The 14,742-nt window shown below is 32.1% G+C and overlaps 3 protein-coding genes across 14 annotated transcripts in view; 1 reads left to right on the forward strand and 2 right to left on the reverse strand.

Annotated features, from left to right (window-relative positions):
* LOC145961902 (uncharacterized) overlaps positions 1–1,844 on the reverse strand; it is a 150,720-nt gene extending 148,876 nt beyond the window's left edge. For 3 of the 9 annotated variants that reach the window (XM_083082859.1, XM_083082826.1, XM_083082768.1), the window contains exon 1: positions 1,711–1,844. In XM_083082859.1, coding sequence (XP_082938985.1) covers positions 1,711–1,756 — 46 coding nt within the window. In that variant the 5' untranslated portion in view covers positions 1,757–1,844. The remainder of the gene's footprint in view (positions 1–1,710) is intronic. The other 6 variants (XM_083082795.1, XM_083082711.1, XM_083082681.1 and 3 more) reach the window with 4 other exon arrangements.
* A 1,740-nt stretch (positions 1,845–3,584) lies between these two features.
* Positions 3,585–6,429, forward strand: Acat2 (Acetyl-CoA acetyltransferase 2). The gene is made up of 8 exons (XM_083083154.1): positions 3,585–3,847; positions 4,303–4,424; positions 4,573–4,685; positions 4,774–4,973; positions 5,081–5,310; positions 5,394–5,579; positions 5,677–5,839; positions 5,920–6,429. Exons 1-8 carry the CDS (start codon positions 3,799–3,801, stop codon positions 6,036–6,038), a joined length of 1,182 nt encoding a protein of 393 aa, XP_082939280.1. The 5' UTR covers positions 3,585–3,798; the 3' UTR covers positions 6,039–6,429.
* Positions 5,392–9,439, reverse strand: Nt5a (5' nucleotidase A). 4 transcript variants are annotated; one of them, XM_083083142.1, is made up of 3 exons: positions 9,216–9,439; positions 8,859–8,976; positions 5,401–6,696 (listed from the first exon to the last, which is right to left on the reverse strand). In XM_083083142.1, the coding sequence occupies exons 1-3, from the start codon at positions 9,353–9,355 to the stop codon at positions 6,514–6,516; spliced, it is 441 nt and encodes a 146-aa protein (XP_082939268.1). In that variant the 5' UTR covers positions 9,356–9,439; the 3' UTR covers positions 5,401–6,513. The 4 variants fall into 4 exon arrangements, with proteins under 4 accessions (XP_082939258.1, XP_082939268.1, XP_082939248.1 ...); XM_083083122.1 differs by lacking the exons at positions 8,859–8,976; positions 9,216–9,439 and adding exons at positions 6,993–8,342; positions 8,435–8,852 and having other exon boundaries at positions 6,527–6,696; XM_083083132.1 differs by lacking the exons at positions 8,859–8,976; positions 9,216–9,439 and adding an exon at positions 7,570–8,850 and having other exon boundaries at positions 5,392–6,696.
* Between the last annotated feature and the right edge of the window lie 5,303 nt (positions 9,440–14,742).

The raw sequence follows: 14,742 nt of genomic DNA on the forward strand, positions 1-14,742 counted from the left end.
AAATATATTAAATATATATCTTAATATACAGTTTTTTGCAGAAATGAAAATAACAATATAATTATCGTCATCCGGAGAGATATTCAAATATATGAAATTATATTCCATAAAGAAGTGGATACATGTAGTTTATATCTTAATTAAAAAGATTCCTTTTCGATAAGTTCGTATACTACAAAATTTATTTTAAAATTCGAAACAATATATTAAACAGCACAAAAAATTTCGTTTTATCTCAGTATCTTAATATCATCCTTAAAAATTTATATAAATATGATAACCAGAATAATCAATCATTTGATGGCTTATGCAATTGTGCGAAATAAGAAAATATAATATCGATCAATATCTAACTCAAGAACCTTTATATCAATACTTTTTAAAAAACCTGATATCTTACCGTTCCATTTACTTCAATAGATATACAGTGTTCTAAAATTATTATTACCTTGTAGCTACTTTTCAATTCCATGTATGTACTATGATGAGCTTTTAGCAAAATTTGTCTTGAGATGATTTTTTCATTATTTTTTAACATATAGTGTCTTATCATATTTACATAACAATGTTCAATTATTTTATAACTTTTATAATTCTCACCCAAGATTGTAATGTTATTAAATGTTATTAATTTATTAAACTTTCTTAAAGCTAATTAGTGAAATTAAAAAAAAATATATATTTTTACTATCATTAATACGTTAAGTGTTTTGACATGTAATCACATGTTTGTAAAAAACACTTAATATTTAAAAAATTACATAAATCGTCGATATCAAACAAACAACACATATAATTGTGAAAAAAATTATTAATTATTTATTTACTTTGTGTAATACGTGCACAAATAATCGATTTAAATTTTTGTAAAACTAACCGAATTCAATATTAAAGGGTAAAAAATACAGAGTTATAACAAATGCATGACGAGAAGGTAAGCTCAGAGCCGGCGAGAGCACGTTGCGATGCGGCCTCGCCGCAGCTGATGTGCCGCGACGTCGCGCGGATCCGCGCACATCCGAGAACGTAGGCGTAACACGAATCAGCCGGTATTAAATTCACAAGGATGAGACGAGGCGCGAGGGACGACAGCGGGATCGCGAGACACGAGAAGAAAGAAAGGACGGACGGAGACAGATAACGGTAATCTCTCAAAAGCGGTCGCGGTAGGGACAGTCATCGCGGTGACGCAAGTCGCAAGGCCGTCCGAGCGTGACCTTAATGAGTAATCGGTCCGGCAGTTTCGACTTCGGGCTCGACAATTATTCATGTATTCGTGCGACCGATTCGCGAGATCGCGCACTGTCAAACGCGTGTTGGCGCGTTTCGACACGTCTGATGATAAGCGACGACGACGGCGAAGGCGAACGAACGACGACAATGACAGCCGTCGCGGATGGGTGGCGCGACGTTATCGAGACGTCGCGGGTCTCGCGACAACCTTCTGGACGACCGTATAAGACGATGCTCGCATGTTCCTCGGGTTCGCGAGAGCAGCTTCCTCGCGAACGATCCATCATCGGCATGCTCGGGCCACGCGCGCCTTTCGGTCGCGGACGACGTGCAGCTGCGGCGATGCGCGCCGCGTGTCTCGCAACGATTACGCGGGGGCGACGCGTCGCCGCGACGACATTCGCGGCTCGGCGATGTCGGATCATCGCGTCGCGACGGAATATCAACGGATAAAGGGCGCAACGCGCCGACAAATACCTCGTTTTTCGACGAGCTCCGAAATCTCCTCCCTGTTGTCGGCCATCTTAGCACCAGTCACTGACTCACAATGCACGCTGGGTAAAAACTGGTGAAAACAAACGCGCCGTCGCCGCGCCGCGGCGCTTCGATACGCTGCGTCAGCGCCACCTGCCGAGTCGCGGCGGAAGCACGCGTCAGCTGTGCGGCATCTGTCAGTTGCGCAGAATCATGGCTACCTGACATTTATTTTGTAACGTGCTTATGACGCGAGCGAACGTTTTTCAACGTTGTTGTTGCTACGTATCTGACCTTATCTTTTCTTGTCGTCAATCTTATCTGATTTTTTTTTGACAATTCCTCTTTTTACCTTTGTATTATATATTACATACGCATATCATAGCCATTGTTCGAAAGCTTTGTATGTATATATCGATTATCACCTGACTGCTGACTTTTTGCTAACCTCATTGCTATTCTAAATACGTTCCGTATTCAAAGAATTTTAAACAAGCATTGACAATATTCTTGTCTGTATCTTTTTTCATTCCAATTCAGAAAATCACAGTTTATCACGACTCTGATAAGTGAATACATATTTTTCAACTAATCGCAACAAATATATATGTACCTTGTTCCTCTTTTATAAAAATTATTTTATTAATAAATTTAGTGTTCTGTTATTATAAAATGTCTTCTTTACAGATAATTGTTATAAATGCAATTTACATTATTATATAATAATTTGTGTAGTATTTATTTATATATTTATTTTATATTTTATAAAGAAGTATGGAAAGTTTAACTTTTTCTGTATTTCTACGTGTTTAGCTTATGCGATACATATTTATTTTACAGAACTAGGTATTAAATATTCATACATTTCGTTCAACACACATATTTCATGCAAATTAAGTCTCATATCTTAAGTCAATATAATCATTCCCGGCAAACTGTACGTCATATGTATATTTGCGTTATGTAATTTTCCAACATGTATGCATTATATACATCAATTTCCTCATCCCGCAAATATATATCAAATACTCTTATAAATTATGTGTCATAGTAGCATCTTTTCCTGGAAATTTCTAAGAACTAAGAAACAAGATCTTAGAAACAGTTGTTAAAGTTCCCTTCTTTTAATTCTCTTTCGTTTATGCTTCGCTTTTAATTTACGTTTGAGGATACTTTTATGATTCGACCCTACGTCGCTAGCATTAATATATTCCCGTTAGGCAATTTAAAACAATTGTGTCAGATGGATCAGACGGAGAAATTCATACTAATTTATTTCGACACAGTAGACCATGTGACATGATTGTCTCGACAGATCCGTACTTACATAGATGCAATATGTGGTGCTTTTAGGGCATACGTAGACTTTTAATATTGATATTCGTATAATAAAACGTCTGCAAAAGCAAATAATTTATAAATTTTGTTATAATTATCTGTAAATTGTATTATTTAATTAGAAAAGATCTTTATATCATTTATTTTTTTTTTCATTTCTTATGTCTTTCCTAATGATGGACCTAACAATACAATTTAATTACTCAAATGTGATTCCTGATCTAAGGATAGTACTGTTAGAGGGATTCCACGCATGCGCAGCTTAAACACATGTTATTTGAGTAGCATACATAAATCAATTAAATGATATTCATGATTAAAGAATAGTAAATAAAAAAATTAATGATATAAAAATCTTTTATAATTAAATAATACAATTTATAGATAATTATAACAAAATTTATTGCATTTGTGGCCGATTTATTTTATGAATACTAATATTAAAAGTCTATATGTGCCCCAAAAGCGCCATATATTACATTACAGCCCTATCGAGGCAATTACATATACTATAGATCTGTTCTTTATAGCTGAATTGGATTCTTTTGAATATTTTTTTACTCTACATTGGGAGGAAAAAGATAATCTCTGAACTAGTGTAGCCAGTTCCGCTATAAAGAACGGACCTTACATCACGTGGTCTTCTACGTGGAACTCTACGTTACAAGTAATAAATATCCCTCCATCTGATGTCACTGAAGCAGTCTCTGTGCGTTTTTCGTTGAGTGCGGTGTTTATTCGTGACTCGTAAAAATGAGTGATCGTACCGTTGTAATTGTCTCGGCTGTCAGGACACCCATAGGTAACCCATAAATAAGAATGATATAATTGTCACTAAAATTAAGTGCAGCAACTTGACGATTTAAGTTATCGAGGTGCACTATTGTGAAAAAAATTTAAACTGTATAAATAAAAATTTTAAAATATGTTGTGCTACTTAAATTACTCCCAATAAACAATAAAAATTTAAGACTTTATCTTGTAAAAAAATTTCATTTAGGTTATACATACAATATAATAAAAATATAATTATATATATGTATAATATATAAAAATATACATATGTATAGAATGCTGTATCACAATTACATAATATAACAATAATGAAAAAAATATATAAAATATATAACATATTAAGGTTTTCAAAAAGAAGAAATTCAGCTTATTTGAAAATTTATCTAAAATATTTTTGTAGTAATATATAATAAAAAATCTTTGAATATAAAATTTTACAATAATCCAATTTCTATTCTGTAGGATCATTCCGTGGGTGCTTGTCTACCTTGAAAGCATCAGAAATGGGAAGTATTGTTATTAAGGAAAGTCTTATAAGAGCTGGGTTAAAAGGAACAGAAGTTTCCGAAGTCATCATGGGACAGGTATTTAATTTGCATAGATTAGCATTACAAATAATAGAATGCATATATTTTCAAATTTATCTAAATTTATAACTAAATTTATACCTGAAATAAATATATTAATTATAATTAACATTTGTTAACATATATATTTATCACATATTTTTAGGTTCTTTCTGCAGGAGAAGGTCAAAACCCTGCAAGACAAGCAGCAGTCGATGCTGGCATACCTATACCTGTTCCTGCTTATCAAATAAATATGTTGTGTGGCTCTGGTCTAAGGTATGCATCTGTAATACAACATGTGCATCTTCTTAATGCATAATTTATCTTGAATAACATAAAACTATATTATGTAAATATGCTGCAGGTCTGTAATAAATGGTTATTCTTCTATAAAATCAGGAGAAAGTGATATCGTTGTGGCTGGTGGTCAAGAAAGCATGAGCAGAGCACCGCATGCCATTTATCTCAGGAATGGTGTAGACTTTGGGAATTGTAATTTAGTTGATACATTAATAAATGATGGCTTAACAGATGCTTTCTATAACATTCATATGGCAATCACAGGTAAAATAAAAATATTACAACTGGATATAATTTTTATTATAAAAATTAAAATTTTATACTAGTGTCATATCTTTTTACTATTTATTCCATTATTATATTTTTGACAGCTGAAAATATTGTTGAAAAATATTCAATAAGTAGAGTGGCACAGGATGGCTATGCGAGTAAATCTCAGCAGAGGGCAGAGATGGCTATTAATGCTGGACATTTTGATAAAGAAATTGTTCCAGTAACTATTACAGGTAAAAAAGGATCTATCGTTGTATCTAAGGATGAATTCCCGAAATTTGGAACAACTGTGGAGAAGCTTGCAAAATTAAAACCAGCATTTAAAGCAGTACGTAAATATTATTTTCTGTAAAATTTCATACAACTTTATAAAAAAAAACTCAACTTTTGATATTAACATATTCTATCTAGAATGGTACAATTACTGCTGGCAATGCATCTGGTGTAAATGATGGTGCAGCTGCTGTAATTATCATGTCTCAAGAAGTTGCTGCAAGTAAAGGAATTTCACCATTAGCTAAAATTGTTGCAGTAGCACAAATTGGAGTTGACCCTCAAATTATGGGTATTGGTCCTGTTGAAGCTGTTAAGTTAGTCGTTAGTATATAATACGTCTGTTTTTGAATTAATTTTATATTATGATAACATGTAAAACACGATTATACATGTATAATTGGAAATACATTTATTCTAGTTGAAGAAAGCAAATTGGTCAAAAGAGGAAGTAGATTTTTATGAGCTAAACGAGGCCTTTGCAGCACAAGCAATTGCATGTGTTCAAGAACTTGGATTGGATCCCGAGAAAGTTAATGTAAATGGCGGTGCTATTGCTCTAGGTCATCCTATCGGCATGTCTGGTATATTGAATTAATATTGACTTTTTTTTACAAAATTTTTCTACAAAATTCTCGTAATAAAATTTTTCGTTATATTTCAGGAACAAGAACATTAGTCACCTTGTTACACATTTTAGAAAGAACTGGAAAGAAAAAGGGTGTCGTATCATTGTGCATTGGAGGAGGAATGGGTATTGCTATGGCTGTTGAAAGAATATAAGTAGTTTTTTCTATTTATATATAAATCTTATATGAAGAGAGTATATTTTTATTAAAGTATTTCTCGATAGTAATAACATTCCTTTATGCTACATGTTGAATAATGAGCAGACACATATTATGAAACTATATATAGAAATTTACAGTGTTCAAGTTGCTGTTTACTTAAACATGCAATTAGTAATGTATTATCCAGTTCTTTCTTAGAACAATGATGTAATTAAGTATTTTTACAGTATATATTTTGCAATATTTTTACACATAATGTATTAAATACACATAATATATTAAAAAGAGATATAAATCATATAAAATTTTACTATGCTAATTTTTTTATCTAACGAAGTGTAAAGTATATTCAATAAAAAAAGGTAAATCAAACTTATCATGTATATGAATATGTATAGTGATTAATAGCACTCAAATTCAAAGACGACTAATAATTTAAATCCACTAAATTAAGTCACAAGTATTATTTATTTTGTGAATTGACTCTTGGTTTCATCTCTACTTTCTAAAATTTGTTCTACAGCCTCGAGGCTTTCCTGTTGCCTTTGCTGAGTGCGTTTGTTCTTAAAAGTATACTTTGTATTCTTCATTTCCTTTGATGGACAGCTTAAGCGTTTTAATTGTTCCTTGATAGCTGGTATAATCCGTATCTTAAATTATAATACGATTTCATTAGATGATAATATCAATACAATAATCAATTTTTATTTCTGCATATTTCTATTAAAGACTAGTATATCTATATCATAATTATAATATTAAAATGTCTCAAAATGTTTTTATATAAATATAATTATATCTTAAATATATCTTAGATTTATAATAATATCTAAAAAGATATGAATATTTTTAGCTTTTTAAGTATGATAAAATTTCCTATATAAAGAAAAAATGTGATATTGCTATAATTAATACAACATAATTATTATTGTCATTTATATATTACATTCCTGATATGCTAAGTGGAATGGCAGGATAATATCCACAATAAGACTTTCCATCTTTATTAAAACAAGGAATAGGTTCTTCTAATGGTTTCTGTGTAACTAAATCGATTTTTGGTATACACAGTTTGGCATATTTTTTTATCATATGCCCAAACAAAGAATCTACATTAACTGTTGAATCTTTCAAACAAAAGTAAGATCCCCAAAACTTTGAATTCAAAATATTCTCATCTGGATGAGTCAACCCATGATAAAGCATCCCTTCTGACATTTGTTCCTCGATTACAGCTAGTGTATCACAATGTGCAAATAGATTTGGTACATAAATGTCTTGTATAAGATTATCGCCAACATATAAACACCGTTGATCAGCTTTTCCTGTTATACTAACAAGAAATTCTGATAGTTTGTTCCAATTCCCTTGACTATATATTTCACCTCGTTTTAAATCTTTGCTTGTAACACAACAAGTTTCTTGGTTGTTTATAACAGTGAAAAATGGTCGACTGTTAGCAAAAAAGCCAGGTTTTTTCGCATTACATATTACAATATCGAAAAGAGACTGCCAATCTTTACCAAGAGCATAACTGGCAGTAAAGGTTGCAAAATCTACATATGATCCAGTAAGAAGAAAGGTAGCTGATTTTTTCTTTATTTCTCTCAACCATGAAATTGTATTTGGGCTACATTTATGCAAATATTTCTCTGGACTTTTCTTAATGTCACCAATAATCCCTTTGTTTAAATGAAAATTGTCTTTAGAAAACATATATATTAGTCCATCCAATATATCAGGCCAAACATTATATTTATTCAAAGAGGATCCACTTTCTTCATCAAGCGTGTCTATAGTTCGTGCAAAGACAACACTTGTCGGAATATCGAAATAATCTAAAAGACTTCTCATTTTCTCAGACAAAGGAGGATTCCAGGTTGCCAGCATATTGTTGCAGAAAGTATCTATAATTTCCCATTTTTGTTCAGGATATATTTCCTTTATTTTATCTGTACTTAAGAGATGTGATCCATGGCACGCTCTGCGAATAACACCATCTGGGCTCACTCTGAGTATGTTTCCCCTTTCAACATCTAACAACAATCCTTTTTGCATGAAATCCAAATCATCATCTGTTAATGGCTTTAATAGATGCTTTGCACTGTATCTCCGTTCAGTCACCAAGAATTTAGCTAATATCTCATACTCTCTATGCACTAGATTTGTAATATTGTAACGCAGTAGAGTGTTATCCAAGTCGAAACCAATGCAATCATAGTCGGTGAATTTGAATGCATCCATATTACTTTTAATGGATTTAACAGATCCTTCGAATTTATTAAATGCTTTGGAACTGTATTGATAAGAGTTTATATATAAAATCGTGCCGAGTAATGCTTCTGTTTTACTAATTACATATTTATACACAGGAACATATCTACATACGTATACTTTGATAGTACTATGACAAGGACGCCAGCCCCTAATCATATCTAAACACAATTATTTTAACAATACGTTTGCGACGAATAAATGTACATTAGCATCGTATCTTCAAATAAATCCACAGTTATGTCAAATACAATGCAAGTCAATTGTCTCAGCACAAGAAATCAGATTGAGCAACCTTGAGATACTAAAAATACCTGAACCCTTTGACAAAGATTTTACTTCGAAGTCGGATGCTATCTTATCTACCTGTCTGATGCTATCTTATCTGCCCGTGAAAGTTAAGCAAAAATTTTCACGATTATTTCTAACCTAAATGCAGCGCACTTCGATTGCGCTTATTATCGCTTTCAGATTATCACTGAGAAAAAATTACCAGACGAGAGCGGAAAGAGATAATTACGTTTTTTAATGTACTCACATGCGGAGGAATATGAACACAACGAATATTTCTCGCTTGTACGAAGAACATGTCAAACTTGAAGGAATCTCCACGTGGATCTGTAAACACACAGTCCCTCATCACGACATTCATGTATCTGCAAAAAGCAACAAAAAAATGACGTACTTATAATATCGAATCGATTCTTTTAATAAAAGAAAGACATCATTGATTAATTATAAAATACATTATTTATAAAACAATCTATTCATCGTAACAGTTACACACATACTATTATTGACGAAGCACGAATTTCTTAAATACAATTATTAAATACAACTATTCTTTGTAAAAAGCGTGAACTTCACGTCGGACTGAAAACGGAAACATACGTACGCGTCAGTCTCTTCGACGATGCCGAAAATCGATGCTTCGTTTCGTAAATCTATTATCGTTCGTTGCTTCTCTACAGCCTTCAGCAGGATTGACAGACTATTGTAGAGAAAATGTCTCTCGCGTTTCGAATCCAGGGACATTGTGGACGCGAAGCTAAGCTAAAAGGAGCGAGAGCGCGAAAAAACACGTAGCACGTTGATCAACCGGCGAGATCAAACATCGAACTGACAGACGCACGTGGGAGACCACGTGACCGTCGCGCGCGGAGTGCGCGCGTAAATCTCGATCAACTTTTATATATAAAATATATATTTTGTAGCATATGTTTAGAATTGTATATGTTATAAGTATTAGAAACGCATTGTGTGTTATATATCTTACTAAAACATTACAAGGCGTGTATTCATTTAGTTCCTTCAAAAAGTCCTCGAGATTATAATATTATATGCGAGCCATTTAAAAAAAAAAATTTTTTTTCATTTATTCCTTTATTCTTTTCTATCTTTTATTCTTTAATCTAGATAAATAGGCATTAGATTGAGAGAAAAGTTATTAACTTGATTAATCGTTTAATAAATAATCGTTTAATTTGTTAATTCATAAATTAAAATACTTCTATAATTTAATATTTTATGTGTATAAAAGTATATGTTATAGGACGTAAAATTCGACAACAAATTATCAATAACATCATGTTCGATCTTTCCAGTACAAACGGTAGCGCGATAATGTTTACATCTCACGATCTTGTTATCATTCGCACAGTGACATTCGAGCAACAAAGTAGCGATGCGAAACGTTTCATATATTATCGAATTTCTTTTCTAAACGTAATTGCGAGTATTTTCGTGAGTAAATGTAACTGCAACGAGGAATTCAAATGAAAGACAATCAAAGAATAAAATACTGGTGCGAGACGCTATGTTAAATTCTTTTTCTAGACGCGATCGCGATCAATATCGGAAAATTATTCATATAATTACTAATTAAATTTATTTATAACAATATGATTAATTAATTTCTATAAATAACGCATAAAGATAAATGGCGCGCTTGTAATGTTCTAGCAATTAATATAATGAAACATTCCCTGATATATACATTAATCTTTTAATAAATAATCATATAATTAAAAAATCTATATTAAAATATTTCTATACTTTAATATTCCGCGTAATTTGTTAAAATACGTAAAATACTTCAATGATGAACGGACAAAAATACAATTCGGCTTTCGCTATTGTTTATGTATCACGTCCTTATCATTCATACGGCAAGATTCGAACAGTAAAGTAGCAGTGCCAATTGTCTCGTATATTGCTGAATTCTTTTTCTAAACGCGATCGCGACTAATCGAAACATGATTAACTATTACTATAATTAACAATTACTAAACTTTTAAATCTAATTTAATATTTTTAAATAAACAATGGTAAACTTATTGAGACGATAAATCTTTATTAAAGCATGATCATTCATAATTGCAAGTAAAAATGGAAGCAATAAAAATTATAAATTTCGTTACGATCCTTCGATTTTCAATCTTTACTAATAATAATTATCTATCTAACAATAGGAAAGGTTGAACAAGAAAGGAAAACGCAATTGAAAAAAACATCGGGTAACGAACGGAGCAACGAAATATACAGCGCAAGTAATTTATAAATTATTTATTATTCGTATTATTTTCATATTGCTTATTCTTTTTCCATTTTTCCGAAAATAATTTATTCTAAATGATCATTTTATATATTGCATATTATGATTTTTATTTTAAAATATTTAGAATAATACACACACACAATAAAAATTTTGTGTATTAATTAATATTATTATTAATATTTTTTATATTGTTCAATATTTTATAAAAAATTTCACAATGATATAATTATTTAAATACTTTATATATGTATAAGATTCAAAACCTTTTAACAAATTATTTATTAAAAATTATGTGTCGCGGTAATAGATCTCAAAACACCAATTTAGCGATGATACAATTTAATCAAGAATCGACGTGATAGGACTTCAAAATAATAAACAATCATTACGATCGTTGCGATTTTTACGGACAATAATTATTATTTTAATACTTAGAGTCAAATATATTTCATCTGTGTTACTTTATTGTTCTATTTGTTCTAAATACAATTTGGATTGAGAAAACACGAAGTAAAACAATCGAATTACAGATGCAAATAATTAGCGTAACGAAGGGCTCCATGATAAATTGTTTAATAAATAATCAATTTTAATCAATAAATTAAAATACTTCCATAATTAATATTCCGTTAGTGTATATTTTATAATATGTAAAATATTCCGGCAACAAATTATCGATAACACGGTGGTCGACTTTGGCAATATAAAATATAAACAGTAGCGCGCTATACGTTACCGCTTTATCATCATTCGCACGATGACTCTCGAGTAATAAAGTAGTGGTGAGACACGCTTCGTATATTATAATTTTTTTACTAAACACGATTACGATTAGTATCAAACATAATTTGCTTTAAAAAATTAATAAAAATTAATTAATTAAAAATTAATTAACGACATGAAACTGTATCGCAACCATAAATCTTTATCGAATCGCAATCCTTCATTACCGCGAATAAAAATTGAAACAGGGGATACATAAAAGGGGATAAAGAAATTAATTTTATTATAGCTTTCGATTATTGATGCTTATTATAATAATTTCCCTAACGATACTTATTAGAATTAAATAAATTTCGACCAATGCTTTAAATTTTCTTGATCGGCAATTACTCGTAGAATATTTCAACGAATTATAACAATAACATAGTATAAGTCGATCTTGGCGATATAAACAGTATCGCGGTAATGTTTATGACTTACGATCATTCGCACAGTAACCTTAAACAATAAATAGTGACGTTTCATATATTATCAAATTCTTCCTTTACATAGTCAACCTTGGCGATATAAACAGTATCGCGGTAATGTTTATGACTTACGATCATTCGCACAGTAACTTTGAACAATAAAGTAGTGACGTTTCATATATTATCAAATTCTTCCTTTACATAGTCGACCTTAGCGATATAAACAGTACCGCGATAATGTTTCTGACTTACTATCATTCGCTCAGTGGCTCTTAAGCAGTGAGGTAGTGATGTGAAACGTTCCATATATTATCAAATTCTTTCTCTAACCACAATTGCAAGTGCAACGAGGAACTTTTCGTGAATAAGTGTAAGTGCAGGAGTTCAAATGAGTGTAACGAGGATTGAAGTGCCACGAGGAAAAAGCGAAGAAAACAAAAGAAAAAAAGGAGGTCTTGGAAATGGATGGATCAATAAGATATGATGTAAGTGATTAATATTTTAATTATTTATCACATTCATTATTTATTATATTGTTACGTCCCCGCGTCCCATCCCCTTGGATGTATTCGTCACCCGTTGAATTATTTCGGCGGGAAGTATGTACGTCGACGGAAGATCGTTTCCGCGCGCGTTGTCAAGATGTTGTTATAAACAACGACTGTCAGAGAGTCTGAGTTCAGCTGTCAAACTGTGCGGACGCGCGTCTATTATCTGTGATCCGTTTTACGATTATTCTGAATTCTTGTACGTTACTCGTGGTTTATTAAAGTTCTTATACCTTAAACCGTGTTATTATATTTACTGCGCGAACGTCAGTGTGTGCCGATCGATTGTGTCGCGCGCGTTCGATATATATCATTCCGCAAACTCAATAATATATAAATTATTTATCAATAGTATATATTGTTGTATAACGACGATGGTCAGCTGAGTCGAAGAATAGCTGTCAAGCTATCCGAACGCGTTTTACATTACGGATCGTTATCGCGAGTTTTCCCCTGTTATTATTTGTTGTTTGTGTATTCTGTGTTTCTAATTAAAGTTCTTAATTTCCGTTAAGAGTGTCTTATTTTACGCGGTCCGCGAGTGCCCCATTGTGTTGAACGCGCTTCGATATCTCGAAGTCGTCGCCGCGGACGTAACAATATATTCAAAATATACATATTTCTCGTTTCGTTTTATTTCTTTGATTGTGATTCAATAGTGATTTTAAATTGTGTAACATATATAATACATATACTTATAAAAAAATATTCCATTTTATTTTAAAATAATTAAAACATTTATAAAATGTTTATTAATTAATATTTTCAGATACTTCTTATATTTTACAAAATATTTCATATTAATATATTTATTTAAATACTTCATATATTAAAAAAATAGAAATTTTTTATTTATCATGATTTTTAAAAGTTTATATTTAAGAAATATAAATATAAATTATTTTGTAATTACGCAATTCATAACATTAAAATATATCTATTTAAAAGTAAAAATGTAAAAATTAATTGCCCGCAATAATTAGTTTTAAAATCAATTATTTTGAACATTGCTTTATATAATAGATTTTCTCTTATCTTTTATATTTTTATTTATCGTTTATATTTGCGAATTAAAATTTATATAGTATATTACAAAATAAATTATATATTATATTATGTATAAAATTATACATAATATAACCCTCCCATGGGGTACACCTTGTCGCGGTGGGAGGGCTTAGTACTTGGATGGTGCCTTAAGGTTTATTTTAAATTTTTCTATTTATGATAAATCTTAAGGTGCTTGAATGGGAAGCTAAGTACCCTTTCGCGTCGTCGGTGCCGTCAACGTGTCGCGGACGGCGGCGTTTCGTTACCGCGTTTTCGCGTTGTAGTATTCTCGCGTCGTCGCGTTTTCGCGGAACTTTTGGACTTTTTCATATAAAATCCCAATTTCATTTATTGTCACGAGTCTCTACTTTCGATGCCAACTAACTGGGATGTTTCGAGTTTGCACACGTTGTGCTATGCAACGTACACTCGCGCTTCGTGCTTCGTCAAGTGATTCGGCCCGAATTAGTTAGAACTCGATCGATTGCTCGGAATGGTCGTCAATGGGTCCCTTCTCTTTGCTCGTCTACAGCCACACGCACTGCGTGTGTTAACCCTGTCGAGGAGTCGAGTGGATTCCCCTAGGCACGATTTTCGCTCGGTAAAAGGGGTTGCCTCCCCATTTTCTAAATTGCTGAATGTTAGCATTTAAAAAATGTGGGTATCCTCCTCTTTTGCCGTCTACCAGCCTGGTGTAGCCATGTCCTGCAATCGCGGGAAACTTCGTGTTCCGGGCGAAGCACCTGAAATCGTGCTTAGCGGGTCCAGGTTCGATACGAGATAGGATAATTATGCGCGAAAAAGAGCTGGTGAACTTCATTTTCCTCTATTTCCGTCAATCGTTTCGTCTTCTTTCCGGTTTAGGCTTAATCCTTGCTCGTTGTATCGTTGCATTCCCGACCGGTTGATTCAAAGCTGATTCTCGTAAGTGAAATGGGATTTTCGCTCGTACCGAAATCGGGAGGGCCGTTTAAAGTATATACATATTAAGTATATACATCGCGCGATCAAATATAAAATTTTTAATCGCATCGAAATAGTGCGGAAATCGTTAAGTATCGCGCGTAAAATAGCGAA

The sequence above is a fragment of the Camponotus vicinus genome, unplaced genomic scaffold, assembly GCF_025532165.1.
Source record: "Camponotus vicinus isolate PSW18456_S1 unplaced genomic scaffold, iyCamVici1.0 SCAF_1, whole genome shotgun sequence".
Taxonomy (NCBI): Eukaryota; Metazoa; Arthropoda; class Insecta; order Hymenoptera; family Formicidae; genus Camponotus; species Camponotus vicinus.

What these genes read in the sequence shown, in the direction of transcription:
- Acat2 (XM_083083154.1), top strand. Translation starts at nt 3,799, where the DNA reads ATGAGTGATCGTACCGTTGTAATTGTCTCGGCTGTCAGGACACCCATA. An exon ending in CCGAAGTCATCATGGGACAG is followed by an intron (nt 4,425 to 4,572) that starts GTATTTAATTTG and finishes ACATATTTTTAG; the next exon opens with GTTCTTTCTGCAGGAGAAGG. An exon ending in TTGTGTGGCTCTGGTCTAAG is followed by an intron (nt 4,686 to 4,773) that starts GTATGCATCTGT and finishes AATATGCTGCAG; the next exon opens with GTCTGTAATAAATGGTTATT.
- Nt5a (XM_083083112.1), bottom strand. Translation starts at nt 8,479, where the DNA reads ATGATTAGGGGCTGGCGTCCTTGTCATAGTACTATCAAAGTATACGTA. An exon ending in CCACTTAGCATATCAGGAAT is followed by an intron (nt 6,697 to 6,992) that starts GTAATATATAAA and finishes TTATAATTTAAG; the next exon opens with ATACGGATTATACCAGCTAT.